The sequence below is a fragment of the Haliotis rufescens genome, unplaced genomic scaffold (assembly GCF_023055435.1).
Source record: "Haliotis rufescens isolate VD_foot unplaced genomic scaffold, xgHalRufe1.0.p SCAF_13, whole genome shotgun sequence".
NCBI lineage: Eukaryota > Metazoa > Mollusca > Gastropoda > Lepetellida > Haliotidae > Haliotis > Haliotis rufescens.
The window spans coordinates 37,660,271-37,679,180 of record NW_025963813.1 but is presented as its reverse complement, the minus strand read 5'-3'; the positions used below and the strand labels follow the sequence as shown (position 1 = coordinate 37,679,180).

Sequence of the window (18,910 nt, the reverse complement as noted above, 5' to 3'; positions counted from 1 at the left end):
GCAGTGAGTTAGTAAACCAAAGTTTAACCAAACCTCAAAACTTATTTCTTTTATGTTATTGCAATAGGAATTTTTCTGTGTTTTATTTGAACTTTATCTCAGACAACTCTACCTGTATTGTGAGACAAATCTACCTGTATTGTGAGACAAATCTACCTGTATTGTGAGACAAATCTACCTGTATTGTGAGACAAATCTACCGGTATTGTGAAATAACTCTACCTGTATTGTGAGACAACTCTACCTGTATTGTGAGACAAATCTGACTGTATTGTGAGACAACTCTACCTGTATTGTGAGACAACTCTACCTGTATTGTGAGACAAATCTACCTGTATTGTGAGACAAATCTGACTGTATTGTGAGACAACTCAACCTGTATTGTGAGACAATTCTGACTGTATTGTGAGATAACTCTACCTGTATTGTGAGACAACTCTACCTGTATTGTGAGACAGCTCTACCTGTATTGTGAGACAACTCTACCTGTATTGTGAGACAACTCTACCCGTATTGTGAGACAACTCTACCTGTATGGTGAGACAACTCTACCTGTATGGTGAAACAACTCTACCTGTATTGTGAAACAAATCTACCTGTATTGTGAAACAACTCTACCTGTATTGTGAAACAACTCTACCTTTATTGTGAGACAACTCTACCTGTATGGGGAGATAACTCTACCGGTATGGGGAGACAACTCTACCTGTATTGTGGATGCCCTGGAAAGCCCTGCTGGGATATAAAGGCGCGGGACAGTTGTATAACTTGATCATTCATCTTGTGCAAAGCAAATTCCCTGAAATAGAACATGGAACATCCAGAAGTGGTTTCATAGAAAACAGGTCTTAGACAAACAGGTTTAGAATAGAAAGTAAAAACATTTTCACTGGCCATAATGGATGAGGGGCACGGGTGGCCCATTTGTCTAAGGCACCACCATTCACTTTGCAGAGTTGCACCCCTTGGACACGCCAGAAACCTATGATTGTGGGTTCGAATCCCTGCTCATCCCGATTATGTTTCTAGATTTGTCAGCACTGTACCCGTGCTCGTGGGTTTCACCGAAGTGGTAAACGTCTGAGACCTGTATCACTTCGGGCTTTCTTCCCACAATAAGCTGACATGCTCCGATAGAATTGGAATACTGTTAAAAGTGGTGTTAAACCCAACTCACTCACTCACTCATACACACTGGATGCTCTGATAAGTAATATGTTGGAGACAAAGAAATCATTTGACTCCGCTCATGAGGGAAAATAGAAAAGTCATTCTTTACATTACATGCATGAAACATATCTCGCTTGTAAAAAGTAGGGGAATAGCCTATGAACTGCATCACACTTGTCACAGACTTTCCTTGGGTGGGTTGACAGGCACTGCTCAACTCTTTCTGTTGACAGGCACTGCTCAACTCTTTCTGTTAACAGGCACTGCTCAACTCTTGCTGGCACTGACCCCAAACTTATATTGAGCTCAAATATAAGTAGTACTTACGTTATTTTTGTTTTATCAACCGATGTAAAACGTTTATGGAAAATGTTTGCAGAATCTGTGAAGTTTTGAATTCCAGCATAGAGCATGTCTGAAACGAAGAAGGGTTAAATGAGTGAGTGAGTTTAACATCAGCGATGACACAAATGTGGGGACATTGAGAACACAGCAGTCTATTACACTGATGTGGTCTGAATTAAATAGCGATTCGCTGTGCAGAGTTGCGTCCCTTGGGCACGCCAGAAACTTATGATTGTGGGTTCGAATCCCGGTTCGCCCCGCTTATGTTTCTAGGTTTGTCAGCACCATACCCGTGCTCGTGGGTTTCACCGAAGTGGTAAACATCTGAGACCTGCATCACTTCGGGCTTTCCTCCCACATTAAGCTGACACACCGTGATATAACTGGAATACTGTTAAAAGCGGCGTAAAACCCAACTCACTCACTCACTGAATTAAATATGTCAAATGTTCACACCAATGACTAGTCATGAAGACATCGGAGACAAATTGGATTATCTGCTACTCACACAATCTACACTGATTGTCACTTCAAATATTTATTCATAGGCATATAAAGTTGAAACTACATTTCAACAAAATAATGAGCACGTCATCAATAAACACTTAGTATTGCATCAACCACATTTCAGCTCTATACTCCTAAACAATTATTCTCATAAAGTCATTGATAACTATATGTTTATTTGTTTGTAATAGCCGCACTCCGCAATATTCTAGCTATATGATGGCGGTCTGTAAATAATCGAGTCTGGACCAGACAATCCAGTGATTGACATCATGAGCATCAATCCACACATTTGGGATCGATGACATGGATCAACCAAGTCAGCGAGCCTGATCACCCAATCCCGTTAGTCGCCTCTTATGACAAGTATGGTTGCATGTGTTGCTGAAGACCTATTCTACCCTGGATCTTCATGGGTCATAACTATATAAAGCATTTATCAGCAAATGCATGTCCCCTTTATCCAAAACATCGAAAAAGATTCAAACAAATCCTGTTTGTGTAACTAGTGAAAATGTAAATTTTGTCGGCTCACTCAAAGAGATAAAGATGTTATTTGACAAGAAAACCACATATTCTGCATACCTTCCTCAAAGTTTCAACAATACACTACAAACCACAATCAAGTCTGGCCGTGACAACATACCGATTTTAATCCTGGCATCATGGATGTCTACCAGGTACTTATCAAGCTCCATTTTGCCCTTCCTGAATATGAGCGCGTAGTTGCTGACGTTGAAGGGCAGGATGGCGCTGTCGGACAGCCTCAGAAGTAGGTCAGTCACGATCTGTGTCAGCGTGATGTGCAGCTTAAAGTCAGGGTCGATGAGAGTCTGCAGGTACTCGCTGTCATCCTCCAGGGTGCTGTAGGCTGGATACGTTGGCAGGTTTGGGTGTGTCTACAGCAGGAATTACAAAAGCAGTGAGTGTTTATGTGTATGATAAAACATGTCAGATGGTTTCTATGATAAAACCAAGGGACGTGAAACGGGCGCGAAATATTCATTGCTGGCATACGTGTACTTGAAAAAGACATTCTTAAAAGCATTGTGATTTATCAATGCGCCTGTAGCCTTGTGGTAAACTATCTTCCCGAGGCAAGAGAGTTAACTGACTATAAAAGTACAGTTTCCACCCTTGCCGAACTAGGCTGGTATTATGGAGTTACATTTTGGCTGGACTATAGAGTCCATGCATAGTCCAATCAAAATCGCTCACCGAAATCGAAATCCGTTTCATAAACTGTTGTACAGATTTCGGTCGATTGCAGGATTTGCAAAACATGCGCACCGCCAACTGGTTGTCAGCAGATATTTTCCAAATCTTTTCATGCTTTTAATCAAGGTGCTCATGTGATTTGATGCATTTTGCGATGTAAGACCCGTTTTATCACAATATAGATCTTGATTATCTATCAGATCGTCTTGACTGGGCACCACCATTTTGTGTGAAGCAAACGCAAGTGATACGAGAGGTGGAATTTGATTGGTCCATAGGAGAGGCTTAGAAGGGACATAACTGGTAATAGCCACTGGAGGCGCTACGATCGAGCCCAGTAATTCCAGCCTAGTTTGGCAAGTTGTTTGATAGGCATTACTTAGAAGTTGACGGATGACAAGATAGACACAATTTTATGGATAACAACTTCTTTAATACAGTATTAAAGAAGTTGTTATCCATAAAATTGTGTCTATCTAGTTCGGCAAGGGTGGAAACTGGACTTTTAAAGTCAGTTAACTCTCTTGCCTCGGGAAGATGGTGGTAAACTCACTGGGCAACAGAAACAAAGATTGCATGTTCGATGCACGGGAATATAAAGAAAACATTTTTCATTTGACTTTACATGATGTTACATTGTGTTAAAATGCAAAATAAATTTCTAGCAAGAGACATTCATATGTTACGATATAAATGGAAGTTATATGAATAAAACCATGGGGGGTTATATAAATTCCCGGGGATATTACAACATCCCTGTTTATAAGATTTAACCCGACTGGAGAACAATAGGATGATGTCACTAGAGGTAAATAAATGGAAAACAAAACAAGGTGACCGAGGAGAAAGGAGTGTTTGTACTTCTACCGACAATCACGATGTAAGTACAGTGTCACGACAGAATAGTTCTCAGGAATTATACAAAACCAGGAAACACATTGGTGAAGGATGGAGCTATGCTGAATATATACCTTCACATAACAGATTTCTTGTGGGTTTAGGGCTATGATTATTCCCAGGATAAATTATGCTACATAAAGCCAGGATTTTTTATTTTTAGGATTACGGAATTTTTAAGCCCAAAGTCCAGGATTGGTGGAGGGGGAAAAAAAAGCCAAAAAAAAAGCCAGATGCATTTTTGTTAAAAGACCGCCATTTGTGACGATAAAGCTCCTTGTAACAATAACAATTCTACCACTTACAGCACGGACAATTGTCAAGGGAGGCTATTCATGTTCAGCTTCAAGATCACCAAAATCAATTACGTATCTCTTTACAAATTTACAAAGGTAAATTCATATATTTTTTACTAAAAGGTGATGATAACAAATAAAATAACTGACTACGTGGCTATCGGTGGGGAAAAGAAATATGGAAATCTGATTTATTTTTTTTAACATAGACGGGTCCATAATCGGAAAAATATAAAATGCCTGGCCTAATCTATACATCAGTACATATATTACCTTAATGTTATAGGTAAATGCCGGAGCTATGCTGGGCACGCCAACGTGGTATGCAAAGGGTGATGCATCACTGTCTCCGACGAGGTCATTAATACTGTGAAATATAACAATTGATTAACACCTGGACCCATTTGCACAAAGCGATCTTAGCGCTACGACTATTGTAAGCCTATGTTAAAGTATGGGAGTTACGATCATCTTAGCGCTAAGATCGCTTTGTGCAAGTAGTCCCTGAAGCATACATACACTCTGTTATAAGGAAGAATTACTCCACATCAGCAAATATCCCATTTGAGCAAGGAATAATTTGTCTGCAAGACACGAAATCTTAACACAATATCAAGACTCCTCCAAGAGCACTCTCATCCCTTTTCTGATATTTTATAACAACTTGGTACTTAAAGGTGAATGTGCCAATCTGCTCCCACTGTAGGAATACTTGGACATTATTTGTACTTTTATGAGGCTGGTGTTTTTCCTCACTCTGGCACCATGGTGACAAAGCATACCACCACTGCCATCGGCTAATTTGCATATCACGTGACCGGCCTTTTCTCTTGTTTGTAAACAAACAAGCTTTTTAGAAACAGAATAGAAAGAACTAATGCAAGTACTTAGGGGCCCTTACATCTTTTTTTGCATAATTATATAAATATGCTACTAGAACTGTGATAGTGAGTTGCATGACAATACATATATACACATCACAGTGACCGTATCGCTAGCTCTCCGTAGGGCTTCGATGACAGCACGTGGAGCCGTACAACCAATGTAAACATAGGATAACTACGCAAATGGAAATAGTATTTACGATTTAGGATATTTTCTCAATGAAAGTTAACCATTCTATCTAGATATGTAGACTTGTCAAAAATGAAACAGATGAAAAACATTTGCAATATCTTGAATGGACTGATACAAAATATATACAATAGCTTGAATGGACTGTGTAAGATGTAACGAATCGTCACATGTCGCTGGCCTGTGGCAGAGGTACTTTGCTGGCTGCATGGATTTTGCGCATCTGGGTAGGAGAGTGGTGCTATTCTAAATATCATGTCTGTTTTACACTTTATTTGTCTGAACAATTCAAATGAATTAACACCCAACTCACAGTGGCCTATTCTTGTCCTTGATGCCCGGCAGTAGGGTCTTCCAGGAATTGTAGACAGGTGTTCCGTCCAGTGATACGGTCATCGTGGCATCGTAGATGACGTCATACAGCAGTGGGCTTGCCTCAGCATAGAAGCTGTAGTTGCCTAAATAGTGATCACATTGTATGACCTATCTTAAAACATACAGTACAAAGCATGCAATAATGGTTTACACAAATATTTCCAAGACCAGCATAATTTCTTGTCCACAGAACAGCATAAACAAAGTTTTGCGAAAGTGAACAAAAAAGTTGCTATTTTATTTAGAAAAAAAAAAGAAAAAAAATATTTAAACATTTTTTTTTTTTAAATATGAAAAAAATATGTTTGTTCTATTTTGCCTCTTGCCGTATTGGGAGGAGGTCAGGTAGCCTCGTGGTTAAAGCGTTTGCTCGTCACGCCGAAGACCCGGGTTCGATCCCTGTCATGGGTACAATGTGTGAAGCCCATTTCTGGTGTCCCCCGACATGATATTGCTGGAATCTTGCTAAAAGCAGCGTAAAACCATACTCACTCACTCACTCACCCTTTTGCATATTGTCATCTATACAGCAAGACAATATAGAATGATCGACCAAAACAATTTACTTTGAGCACCCAAATCAATGATAATGGTGAGTGTTTAGGAAAAGTTGAACTCAGTGATATTGATCTTCCTACACCAAATTTGGTTGTCTTGACAAAAGTAGCCTGAATCAGCCTCAGGGTTCCTTGGATTGTATCACAACACTGGTTTGTTGTTTAACGCAGCACACAGCAATATTCAAGCTATATGACGGCGGTACAAAAGAATCTATTCTGGACCAGACAATCCAGTGATTGATATCATGAGCATCAATCCACGCAATTGAGATCGATGACATGCATCAACCAAGTCAGCGAGCCTGACCACTCGATCCTGTAAGTCGCCTTACGACAAGCATAGTCTCCTTTTGCGGCTAGCATGGGTTGCTGAAGACCTATTCTACCCCGGATCTTCACAGGTCGTATCACGGCACTGACTAGAAGTAATAGTGGACAGATTGCAGGGTGTTGTTACCTCGTACAGCAGAGTCCAGGTTGATGTAGGTGACGGCGCCATATCCTAGCTGCTTCTCGTATTCCTGACAATGTCAAGACATACTGTTATATAACAGACACAAAAACAACATTCATGAAATTGTCACAAGCCAAAAGGTTGGTTCAGGAATTGTCATGGAGGAGGGTTTCCAGTCGTATTGCTAAACATGATATTCGGAAACACTTTCAGAGCATACCGTATATGACCGCGGATAAGCCGACCCCGTAGATAAGCCGAGGTGCTAATTTGACCATTGAAATACGAAAGAAAATGATATGACCCGCAGAAAAGCCGAATCAGGAATTGAAAGACAAAAAACACTGCGAAGTCGGACTGAAAGACATGTGCCGGTACTCGCAGATATTCAAAAATATAAGATGAAAAACGTTGTAATTATATTGAAAAAGTCATTATTATTTGTAATAAAGATTTAACAAACCAGTCATCCACTTTCATAATGTGGGAAGCTGTTTCTCGTGGGTATTTTTAATCTCATAATGATCGTTATATGTTGCCATCAACAACCAAGCGCCATTTTGTGAGTCGGTGTATATAGAATTATGAACCCGTGAGAAAATATATCAGCTAGAGCGAAGACTCGCAGTTTGAATTCAGCATCGTAATAATGGCGTTTTTGTTTAAAACTCATGATGAAAATGTCAGTCAGTAAAAATATACCAACTTTTATAACCCCCTTTACACCACTATTTTATGTTAATCCAATTGAATTAAATAAACTATCATACTATGAACACATTGAATGACCATCACTTACTCACAGGCTTCTCCAGTTTATTAAACTAATCTCTCGAAAACAAAGGAATGAAGCCCCTACTCCCAACACGATCGCTAAGCACCCACAACTACTGGTACTGGAAAATATTACTTTGTAAGGGCAGACCCAGGTTCAGGGATCAGGCGTGTGTGATAAGGGAGAGAACTCCTGTCAGACACCCTTGCAGAACTTCTGCCAGCTCCTATTGAAGATTTTAGGGATTGTGGCAGTGACTGTGCTTCTATTCCTGTCAGCAATGCCACTGTTGCAGTGATTATCTGGGGAGGGGAGTGAATTGATCCGTATCATATTTTGTTCACCTTCCCTCCATTTTTATGTTGAATTTTTTCATGGCAAGACAAGCACTGACATTCTTGGGACCTTATCTACCCAGGAATGGCCAGGATGAGACAAGCACTGGATTCTGCATTCTTGGACTTTATCTTCCCCTGGGTTCTGCATTCTGGGGACCTTATCTACCCTGGGTTCTGCATTCTTGGGACCTTATCTACCCTGAATTCTGTATTCTGGGGACCTTATCTACCCTGGGTTCTGCATTCTGGGGGCCTTGTCCACCCTGAGTTCTGCATTCTGGGGACCTTATCAACCCTGGGTTCTGCATTCTTGGGACCTTATCTACCCTGAATTCTGTATTCTGGGGACCTTATCTACCCTGGGTTCTGCATTCTTGGGACCTTATCTACCCTGAATTCTGTATTCTGGGGACCTTATCTACCCTGGGTTCTGCATTCTTGGGACCTTATCTACCCTGAATTCTGTATTCTGGGGACCTTATCTACCCTGGGTTCTGCATTCTGGGGACCTTATCTACCCTGGGTTCTGCATTCTGGGGGCCTTGTCCACCCTGAATTCTGCATTCTGGGGACCTTATCTACCCTGAATTCTGCATTCTGGGGACCTTATCAACCCTGGGTTCTGCAATCTGGGGACCGTATCTAACCTGAATTCTGTATTCTGGGGACCTTATCTACCCTGGGTTCTGCATTCTGGGAACCTTATCTACCCTGGATTCTGCATTCTGGGGACCTTATCCACCCTGGAGTCTGAATTCTTGGACTTTATCTACCCTGAGTTCTGCATTTTGGGAATCTTATCCACCCTGGGTTCTGCATTCTGGGAACCTTATCTACGCTTGATTCTGCTTTCTGGGGACCTTATCGACCCTGGATTCTGCATTCTTGGACTTTATCTACCCTGAGTTCTGCATTCTGGGAACCTTATCTAACCTGGGTTCTGCATTCTGGGAACCTTATCTACCCTGGATTCTGCATTCTGGGGACCTTATCCACCCTTGATTCTGCATTCTTGGACTTTATCTACTCCGAATTCTGCATTCTTGGAACCTTTTCTACCCTGGGTTCTGCATTCTTGGGACCTTGTCTACCCTGGGTTCTGCATTCTGGGGACCTTGTCTACCCTGGATTCTGCATTCTGGGCACCTTGTCTACCCTGGGTTCTGCATTCTTGGGACTTTATCTACCCTGGATTCTGCATTCTTGGGACCTATCTACCCTGGGTTCTGCATTCTGGAGACCTTATCTACCCTGGGTTCTGCATTCTGGAGACCTTGTCTACCCTGGGTTCTGCATTCTGGAGACCTTGTCTACCCTGGGTTCTGCATTCTGGGGACCTTGTCTACCCTGGGTTCTGCATTCTGGAGACCTTATCTATCCTGGGTTCTGCATTCTGGGACTTTATCTACCCTGGATTCTGCATTCTTGGACTTTATCTACCCTGGGTTCTGCATTCTGGGAACCTTATCTACCCTGGATTCTGCATTCTGGGGACCTTATCCACCCTGGATTCTGCATTCTTGGACTTTATCTACCCTGGGTTCTGCATTCTGGGAACCTTTTCTACCCTGTGTTCTGCATTCTGGGCACTTTATCTATCCTGGGTTCTGCATTCTGAGGACCTAATCTACACTGGGTTCTGCATTCTACTGAGTCCACGTCTACCCAGGAATGGCCAGGACGAGACAAGCACTGGGTCCTGCATTCTGGGGACCTTATCTACCGTGGGTTCTGCATTCTGGAGAATTTATCTACCCTGGATTCTGCATTCTGTGGACCTTATCTACCCAGGAGACATGGAGTGTGGTAGGCTTACCTGCACCCACTCATATGCACCTATATGACCATATTTGGAGGCATCCCAGACAGCAAAGATAACACTTCTCCTGGGCTGCCAGCCTGAAATCCAGAGACATCCATATTTACAAGGGGCGAATACTGCCTTATAGAGACATCCTTAGTTACAAGGGGCGAATAGTGCCTTATAGAGACATCCTTAGTTACAAGGGGCGAATACTGCCTTATAGAGACATCCTTAGTTACAAGGGGCGAATAGTGCCTTATAGAGACATCCTTAGTTACAAGGGGCGAATAGTGCCTTACAGAGACATCCATATTTACAAGGGGCGAATACTGCCTTATAGAGACATCCTTAGTTACAAGGGGCGAATAGTGCCTTATAGAGACATCCTTAGTTACAAGGGGCGAATAGTGCCTTATAGAGACATCCATACTTACAAGGGGCGAATACTACCTTATAGAGACATCCTTAGTTACAAGGGGCGAATACTGCCTTATAGAGACATCCTTAGTTACAAGGGGCGAATACTGCCTTATAGAGACATCCTTAGTTACAAGGGGCGAATAGTGCCTTACAGAGACATCCATATTTACAAGGGGCGAATAGTGCCTTATAGAGACATCCTTAGTTACAAGGGGCGAATAGTGCCATATAGTGACATCTTTAGTTACAAGGGCCGAATACTGCCTTATAGAGACATTCTTTGTTACAAGGGCCGAATAGTGCCTTATAGAGACATCCTAAGTTACAAGGGTGAATGGTGCCTTGTAAAGACATCCTTAGTTACACAGGGTGAATGGTGCCCTGTAATGACATCCTTAATTACACAGGGTGAATGGTGCCTTGTAAAGACATCCTTAGTTACACAGGGTGAATGGTGCCTTGTAAAGACATCCTTAGTTACACAGGGTGAATGGTGCCTTGTAAAGACATCCTTAGTTACACAGGGTGAATGGTGCCTTGTAAAGACATCCTTAGCTACAGAGGGTGAATGGCGCCTTGTAAAGACATCCTTAGCTACAGAGGGTGAATGGCGCCTTGTAAAGACATCCTTAGCTACAGAGGTTTTTTTTCTGTTTCAGCCTTGAGTAAATTCAGACCACATGTAAATTTACATGGAACACAGTGATGACAGAATACAACTCTGGACTGACCGTTTTTGACCTGGAACGAGTACACTCTGACCAGCTCCATGAGCACTGCGAACCCGGAGCCTGCATCCACGGCCCCCATTGTCCATGTGTCGATGTGAGCTCCCACCAGGATGTAGTGATCTGACAACAGTCACCATACAGTCACCACACAGTCACCATACAGTCACCACATGGTCACCACAAGCCATTTAAACAGATCTAGTGGTCAGTCGCAGTGACTCCATGTACCCTGCCTGTGTGGGATATTGCACACAGTATCAACCCCTACTGGCTTGTACATGCTCCATGGACAGGTGTCCCTAATACTGCCGGAATAATAATAATAATAATTGCATTTATATTGCGCCAGATTCCATTCACCAAGCAGATGCTCAAAGCGGTACACTATTATTACCCCAGTCAATGGATCAGTGAGCACTCGATTTTCATTCTCATCTCCCTGGGGAGTATACAACCCAAGCTGCCTGTGAGGCGCTAGAAGGTTAACAGCCACATTACCATCTCATCCTACCGGGTACCCACTCACTGCTGGGTGAACAGAGGCACATTTCGAACGAAGTCACTTGCCTACTTGTGGTACATGTGCTTCGGTGTGGGGCAGGACCGAAGCCCTAGAAACTCTCAGGAGTCTAGTTGCTTAACGTGGTCACCCATCCAACTACTCTATGAGACCGATGGTGCTTAACTTCACCTGATTTGTGATCTATGCGCTGTGCAGAGGACCACGTGCCACGTGCCACGTGATCCAAGCGCTGTGCACAGGACCACGTGCCACGTGATCCAAGCGCTGTGCACAGGACCACGTGCCATGTGATCCAAGCGCTGTGCACAGGACCACGTGATCCAAGCGCTGCATCAAACAACAATGGAGAAAACAAGCCAAATTTCGAGGGTAGTGTTACAATGTGGTGTAGTGGAGAACTGTCAGGGATGTCCTTGGTCATCTCACCTTCCTCATACTTGCCCTTGAACGTCCCGATGATGTTGGTGACTTCCCTCATGTCCAGGACGTTGTTGACGATCAAGTTCACCTTACTGAAACAACGATGAGGACGTTGTTACCTGCATCTCACCTGCACCGTGAGTCCATTGGACGGCACTGAAACTGTTGTCCACTAACCTCACACCTGACATGTCAGGGGCAACTATCTACAGGTGTGACCTGTCATGTCCGGTATAAACAGGGGCAACTATCTACAGGTGTGACCTGTCAGGTCCGGTATAAGCAGTGTCCACTATCTACACACCTGACATGTCTGGTATAAACAGTGGCAACTATGTACAGGTATGAACTGTCATGTCTGGTATAAACAGGGTCAAATATCTACAGGTGTGACCTGTCAGGTCCGGTATAAGCAGTGTCCACTATCTACACACCTGACATATCTGGTATAAACAGGGGCAACTATCTACAGGTGTGACCTGGCATGTCTGGTATAAACAGGGGCAATTATCTACAGGTAGGAACTGTCGTTTCTGGTATAAACAGGGGCAACTATCTACAGGTAGGAACTGTCATGTCTGGAATAAGCAGTGTCCACTATCTACACAACTGACATATCTGGTATAAACAGGGGCAACTATCTACAGGTAGGAACTGTCATGTCTGGTATAAACAGGGGCAACTATATACAGGTAGGAACTGTTGTTTCTGGTATAAACAGCGACAACTATCTACAGGTAGGAACTGTCATGTCTGGTGTAAACAGGGGCAACTATCTACAGGTAGGAACTGTCATGTCTGGTGTAAACAGGGGCAACTATCTACAGGTAGGAACTGTCATGTCTGGTATAAGCAGTGTCCACTATCTACAGGTATGAACTGTCATATCTGGTATAAGCAGTGTCAACTATCTACAGGTATGAACTTTCATGTCTGGTGTAAACAGGGGCAACTATCTACAGGTAGGAACTGTCATGTCTGGTGTAAACAGGGGCAACTATCTACAGGTGTTAACTGTCATGTCTGGTGTAAACAGGGGCAACTATCTACAGGTATGAACTGTCATGTCTGGTGTAAACAGGGGCAACTATCTACAGGTAGACTATTACTGGTCCCTTGTAATTGTCATGTATAGTATAAACAGGGGCAACTATCTACAGGTATGAACTGTCATGTCTGGTATAAACAGTGTCCACTATCTACACACCTGTCATGTCTGGTATAAACAGGGGCAACTATCTACAGGGAGGAACTGTCATGTCTGGTTTAAACAGGGGCAACTATCTACAGGTAGGAACTGTCATGTCTGGTATAAACGGGCAACTATCTACAGGTGTGAACTGTCATGTCTGGTATAAACAGGGGCAACTATCTACAGGGAGGAACTGTCATGTCTGGTATAAACAGGGGCAACTATCTACAGGTAGGAGCTGTCATGTCTGGTATAAACGGGCAACTATCTACAGGTGTTAACTGTCATGTCTGGTATAAACAGTGTCCACTGTCTACACACCTGACATGCCTGGTATAAACAGGGGCAACTATCTACAGGTAGGAACTGTCATGTCTGGTATAAACAGAGGCAACTATCTACAGGGAGGAACTGTCAAGTCTGGTATAAACGGGCAACTATCTACAGGTGTTAACTGTCATGTCTGGTATAAACAGTGTCCACTGTCTACACACCTGACATGCCTGGTATAAACAGGGGCAACTATCTACAGGTAGGAACTGTCATGTCTGGTATAAACAGGGGCAACTATCTACAGGGAGGAACTGTCATGTCTGGTATAAACAGGGGCAACTATCTACAGGTGTTAACTGTCATGTCTGGTATAAACAGTGTCCACTATCTACACACCTGACATGCCTAGTATAAACAGGGGCAGCTATCTACAGGTGTGAACTGTCATGTGTGGTATAAGCAGTGTCCACTATTTTCAGGTGATGTGACCCACCTCTCCTGCCTGGTTCCGATGTAGCCTGGGCCAGTCATGTAGGTAACACTCATGTCACCACTCCACTCGTTTGGTACCGCCACTCCACCAAGATCCCTGGAAATAAACACCTGGTACAGTCAAACCACATCAACTCCACCTGCAGCAAACTTTAACAAGTAAGACAGTAAACCCTTTGGTTCAAGCTGAAACCTTCTTGGGGATTGGATGGTCAAATCTTGATCCACATGTACAGCACTACATTTCACACCAGCCCTGCTGCTACAGACTTCAGATTACACGAGTATGACAGGGTTCTATACAGGTGCTATACAGTGTACAATAATAGAATATTGATGGTCCCTTGTAACTGCAGCTGTTTCTACCTCCATCAGTTTGAACACTATATTGGTACAGGTGCAGCTGTTTCTACCTCCAGCAGTTTGAAAACTATATCGGTACAGGTGCAGCTGTTTCTACCTCCAGCAGTTTGAAAACTATATCGGTACAGGTGCAGCTGTTTCTACCTCCAGCAGTTTGAAAACTATATCGGTACAGGTGCAGCTGTTTCTACCTCCAGCAGTTTGAAAACTATATCGGTACAGGTGCAGCTGTTTCTACCTCCAGCAGTTTGAACACTACATTGGTACAGGTGCAGCTGTTTCTACCTCCATCAGTTTGAAAACTATATCGGTACAGGTGCAGCTGTTTCTACCTCCATCAGTTTGAACACTACATCGGTACAGGTGCAGCTGTTTCTACCTCCATCAGTTTGAACACTACATTGGTACAGGTGCAGCTGTTTCTACCTCCATCAGTTTGAAAACTATATCGGTACAGGTGCAGCTGTTTCTACCTCCATCAGTTTGCACATTATATCGGTACAGGTGCAGCTGTTTCTACCTCCAGCAGTTTGAAAACTATATCGGTACAGGTGCAGCTGTTTCTACCTCCAGCAGTTTGAACACTACATTGGTACAGGTGCAGCTGTTTCTACCTCCAGCAGTTTGAAAACTATATCGGTACAGGTGCAGCTGTTTCTACCTCCATCAGTTTGAACACTACATCGGTACAGGTGCAGCTGTTTCTACCTCCATCAGTTTGCACATTATATCGGTACAGGTGCAGCTGTTTCTACCTCCATCAGTTTGAAGACTATATCAGTACAGGTGCAGCTGTTTCCACCTCCATCAGTTTGAAGACTACATCGGTACAGGTGCAGCTGTTTCTACCTCCATCAGTTTGAAAACTATACCGGAACAGGTGCAGCTATATCTACCTCCATCAGTTTGAAAACTATATCGGGACAGGTGCAGCTGTTTCTACCTCCATCAGTTTGCACATTATATCGGTACAGGTGCAGCTGTTTCTACCTCCAGCAGTTTGAACACTACATCGGTACAGGTGCAGCTGTTTCTACCTCCAGCAGTTTGAAAACTATATCGGTACAGGTGCAGCTGTTTCTACCTCCAGCAGTTTGAACACTACATTGGTACAGGTGCAGCTGTTTCTACCTCCATCAGTTTGAACACTACATCGGTACAGGTGCAGCTGTTTCTACCTCCATCAGTTTGAAAACTATATCGGTACAGGTGCAGCTGTTTCTACCTCCATCAGTTTGAAAACTATACCGGAACAGGTGCAGCTATATCTACCTCCATCAGTTTGAAAACTATACCGGAACAGGTGCAGCTATATCTACCTCCATCAGTTTGAAAACTATATCGGTACAGGTGCAGCTGTTTCTACCTCCATCAGTTTGTACACTATATCGGTACCGGTGCAGCTGTTTCTACCTCCATCAGTTTGTACATCAATCGGTACAGGTGCAGCTGTTTCTACCTCCATCAGTTTGTACATCAATCGGTACAGGTGCAGCTGTTCTACCTCCATCAGTTTGCACATTATATCGATACAGGAGTGGCCTGAACCATGTGATTAGCGTGATGTACAGGCAAGCTTCAGGTGCAACAAGGGGTTTAAGGGAGGGGCAGGCAGCAGTGTGTTGTTCATACGGCAAATAGGGTAATCAACTCACTTCAGCAAGTCCTCGGCATCTGCATAGCTGATGGGCAGCACAGGGATGTCAGGGAACTTGGCGGTGCTGTTGGTGACGCGGGGAACTCCATCTGCAACAGAGGTGTCATCATCATGTACATGTGTCTGTGTCAGGCACAGCATGCCAAGTCCTGCCAATCTCACATGTACTGGTTGATCTCCCAGGTTTGTGGGCGGGGAAGATTTTACAGCACTTCAAGCAACACACAGGAATAGCCAGGCTTAAGGCCATGGAGTAATTGGCAGTGGAGATCAAATCCAGGCCTGTGGAACAAGCCTCTGGACTTTAGCACTGGTACTGGCAGATACTCGCCCACACATGCTTCAGTTAATGGTTTACTTTGCTAACCAGTCAGTTTGGGTTGATCGCAACTTAGTAACTTTAACCCTGACCATCAGGGCTGTAATGTTTCAAATTTGACCATTGGTCAGTAAAACAGACATCGAGCAGGTGGGTATTTGAAACACTGGAAAAGTGCAGTACTTTTCATATTTTCACCGTCATATATACAATCTAGTTTTCTGTATATAATGAAACTTGAAATTCTAAATTTCACTACAGCGTGATACCATTAGTATCTCAACTGGTTATAGATAGTTCACAGTTAAGAGGACTTCTGTTGACAATCTTCAGAGTTTTTAGCGCAATATCAGCCAAAATACAGAAGTTCGGGCACTGATGTAATAGAAGAATTCAAAATGTCCGAACCCATGGATGAGTACTGTGGCGTTGTTGGGTCACCGGTCAGGGCGTAGCGGACCTGTGCCAACTGGATGGCCCAGCTCCGGAGATAGTAGAAGCTGCCCACTTCAGCGTGGGGGTCTGAGAAGTCCTGGGGGTCACTGTAGAACACCACCCCACTTGCACCGTTCTCCTCCGCGTGCTTCACCTGCATCATCAGGTACATGTATGTATCATGTTTTATGGATAACGCAGTGCCGTAGCCAGCCGGGGGGGGCAGGGGGGAGGGGTTTTTTTATTTATAGAAAACAGTTTTATTTGAATCATGAAAATACAAGTTGGGTACAAATATTTGCCCCCCCTGTCAAAAAACTTAACTACGGCCTTGTAACAGATTATTGCCGACTATTTCAATTGGGTTGGTCAAAATAAGAATAATTCTTTTGTAGGTCAATAATGTAAATTTGAAAAGGCATGCATTTATTTTGGTCTGAGAAGAATTTGTTTGGAAAAGAGGTTTGCAGGGGCTGAGGTTGTTGGTATCATTCCTACTAGGGCTGAGACGAGTCCAAATTGACTACTCGGGGACCCACCCCCTATTCTCCGACCTTTACCCGCTGTAGGTCACAAGTTGGGTATAAAATGTCCGATTGAGAAATGTTTTACCAAGGCCCTGGCAAAAACTACATAGATAGACGAATAAAACGATCTGATCATGCATACACTGAAGTTGACACAAGTTTTATCTTTACTCAAATATATGAAAATATATGAAATATATTATCCTCAGTAAACAAAATATCATGTGATAACCATGGGTCCGGGTAGTCCTGTGGGTACCAAGGTCCAACTCAATACCCACCCAACCCAAGTATCCGAGTTACCTGTCCCAGCCCTAGATTTATTAATTCCTACAATTATTTTTCCTGTTTACCAAAGGTTGAGATGCAAAACTGAGTGAATTTGACAATGTCTCTTACAGTATACCTCACTCTACAATCCCCACAGCGACAGCACTCTTACCTTGTTTGCAGGGTGAATTCTCCCGTAGCGGATGAGAAGAATACAACCAGTTATATTGACCTTCAGATCCCTTAATTTCTGAAAATCTTCTCTGCGGCCATAGTGAGCGTACACAAGGTCGCTCTGAAAAGAAACAACATTAAATGATTTCTGGTGTGTTGGACTCTTTGAGCAAAGGTTACACAGCAGTCAGCTTTACCATGGCAGCCTGAATATAATAGTCTACACCAGCAAACCTGAAGCAGGTGACATAGCAGTCAGCTTTACCATGACAGGCTGAATATAATAGTCTACACCAGCAAACCTGAAGCAGGTTACACAGCAGTCAGCTTTACCATGGCAGGTTGAATGTAATAGTCTACACCAGCAAACCAGCAGGTAAGGCCAAAAAGTAGTTTTTGAGTTCTCATACATGCATACCATATTCGACATAATAAGCGCCCTGCTCTAATAAGCGCCCACGGTGACATTTGCTGATATATTGGCTGGTGAACAATCCCAATTAGCACCCCTTCCGATTGATCAATGTACACAAGACTAATTTATTCGTGTATAATACGCACTCGTGTTCTAAATGCACCCTTAATTATGGGCAATAAAATTCTGGAAAAATATACAATGTCGACATAAACATTTCAGGCTGTCAGCATAAACATGAAATTTATCTTTCAACTCTGTTTTTTTTCACCAAAACAATATTCTAATAAGAGCCCCCTATTTCTAATTTTGAGAGCGCCCTGGGCGCTTATTATGTTGAATACGGTATATGTATTTACAACTAAATGTGCTTGCAACAGGTTACAGTGTAACTAAAGGTGACAAAAACATGTCCATAATCATAAGAAATCCCTGCTAATAGACAGTAAGTTAAAGTGTTAGGTCTTGATAGGTCAAAAGATGTGAGACGCTGTCACTGCAGAAAGAGCAACACTTTTTGAAGAACCAATAAAATAATGTTGATTGTCTTCATCATGTTTTTTTCAACCTACCGACCACATGATTATGTGTGAAGTACTCAATGAATACTCTGACCTTTCTTCAGCCCTCTGAGACACAGTGGACTTATTACAGTGAGTAGAATCGTTGCCCAGCTGGACCTCTGCTTCATATGTAGAACGTGTCCCAGCACCTCATTGCTTGTCGTAAGAGTGGACTACATTGGCCATGGGGATTCAGGGTTAGAATTGCTCCCTAGAAAATCTATGCTGATCACAACTTAATGGGTGGTCTGACTCTGTGACTTAATGGTGGGTCAATGTACCCCGATGTCCGGGATTATTCCTCTTATCAATCACTTGGTTGT

The 18,910-nt window shown here is 43.0% G+C and overlaps 1 protein-coding gene across 4 annotated transcripts in view; it reads right to left on the bottom strand.

The window, feature by feature from the left end:
- Positions 1-18,910, bottom strand: part of LOC124119036 (putative N-acetylated-alpha-linked acidic dipeptidase) — a 193,303-nt gene that overhangs the window by 5,943 nt on the left and 168,450 nt on the right. For all 4 annotated transcript variants that reach the window (XR_007220450.1, XM_048394522.1, XM_048394523.1 and 1 more), the window contains exons 6-18: positions 17,608-17,730; positions 16,612-16,792; positions 15,883-15,973; positions 13,866-13,961; positions 11,914-11,999; positions 10,965-11,084; positions 9,826-9,908; positions 6,900-6,963; positions 5,821-5,965; positions 4,707-4,800; positions 2,669-2,921; positions 1,498-1,585; positions 707-799 (exon numbers count right to left, since the gene is read on the bottom strand). Coding sequence is in view for 3 of the 4 variants with exons in the window: in XM_048394522.1 (XP_048250479.1) it covers positions 707-799; positions 1,498-1,585; positions 2,669-2,921; positions 4,707-4,800; positions 5,821-5,965; positions 6,900-6,963; positions 9,826-9,908; positions 10,965-11,084; positions 11,914-11,999; positions 13,866-13,961; positions 15,883-15,973; positions 16,612-16,792; positions 17,608-17,730 (1,517 nt within the window). In the remaining variant the exon portion in view is untranslated. The remainder of the gene's footprint in view (positions 1-706; positions 800-1,497; positions 1,586-2,668; positions 2,922-4,706; positions 4,801-5,820; positions 5,966-6,899; positions 6,964-9,825; positions 9,909-10,964; positions 11,085-11,913; positions 12,000-13,865; positions 13,962-15,882; positions 15,974-16,611; positions 16,793-17,607; positions 17,731-18,910) is intronic.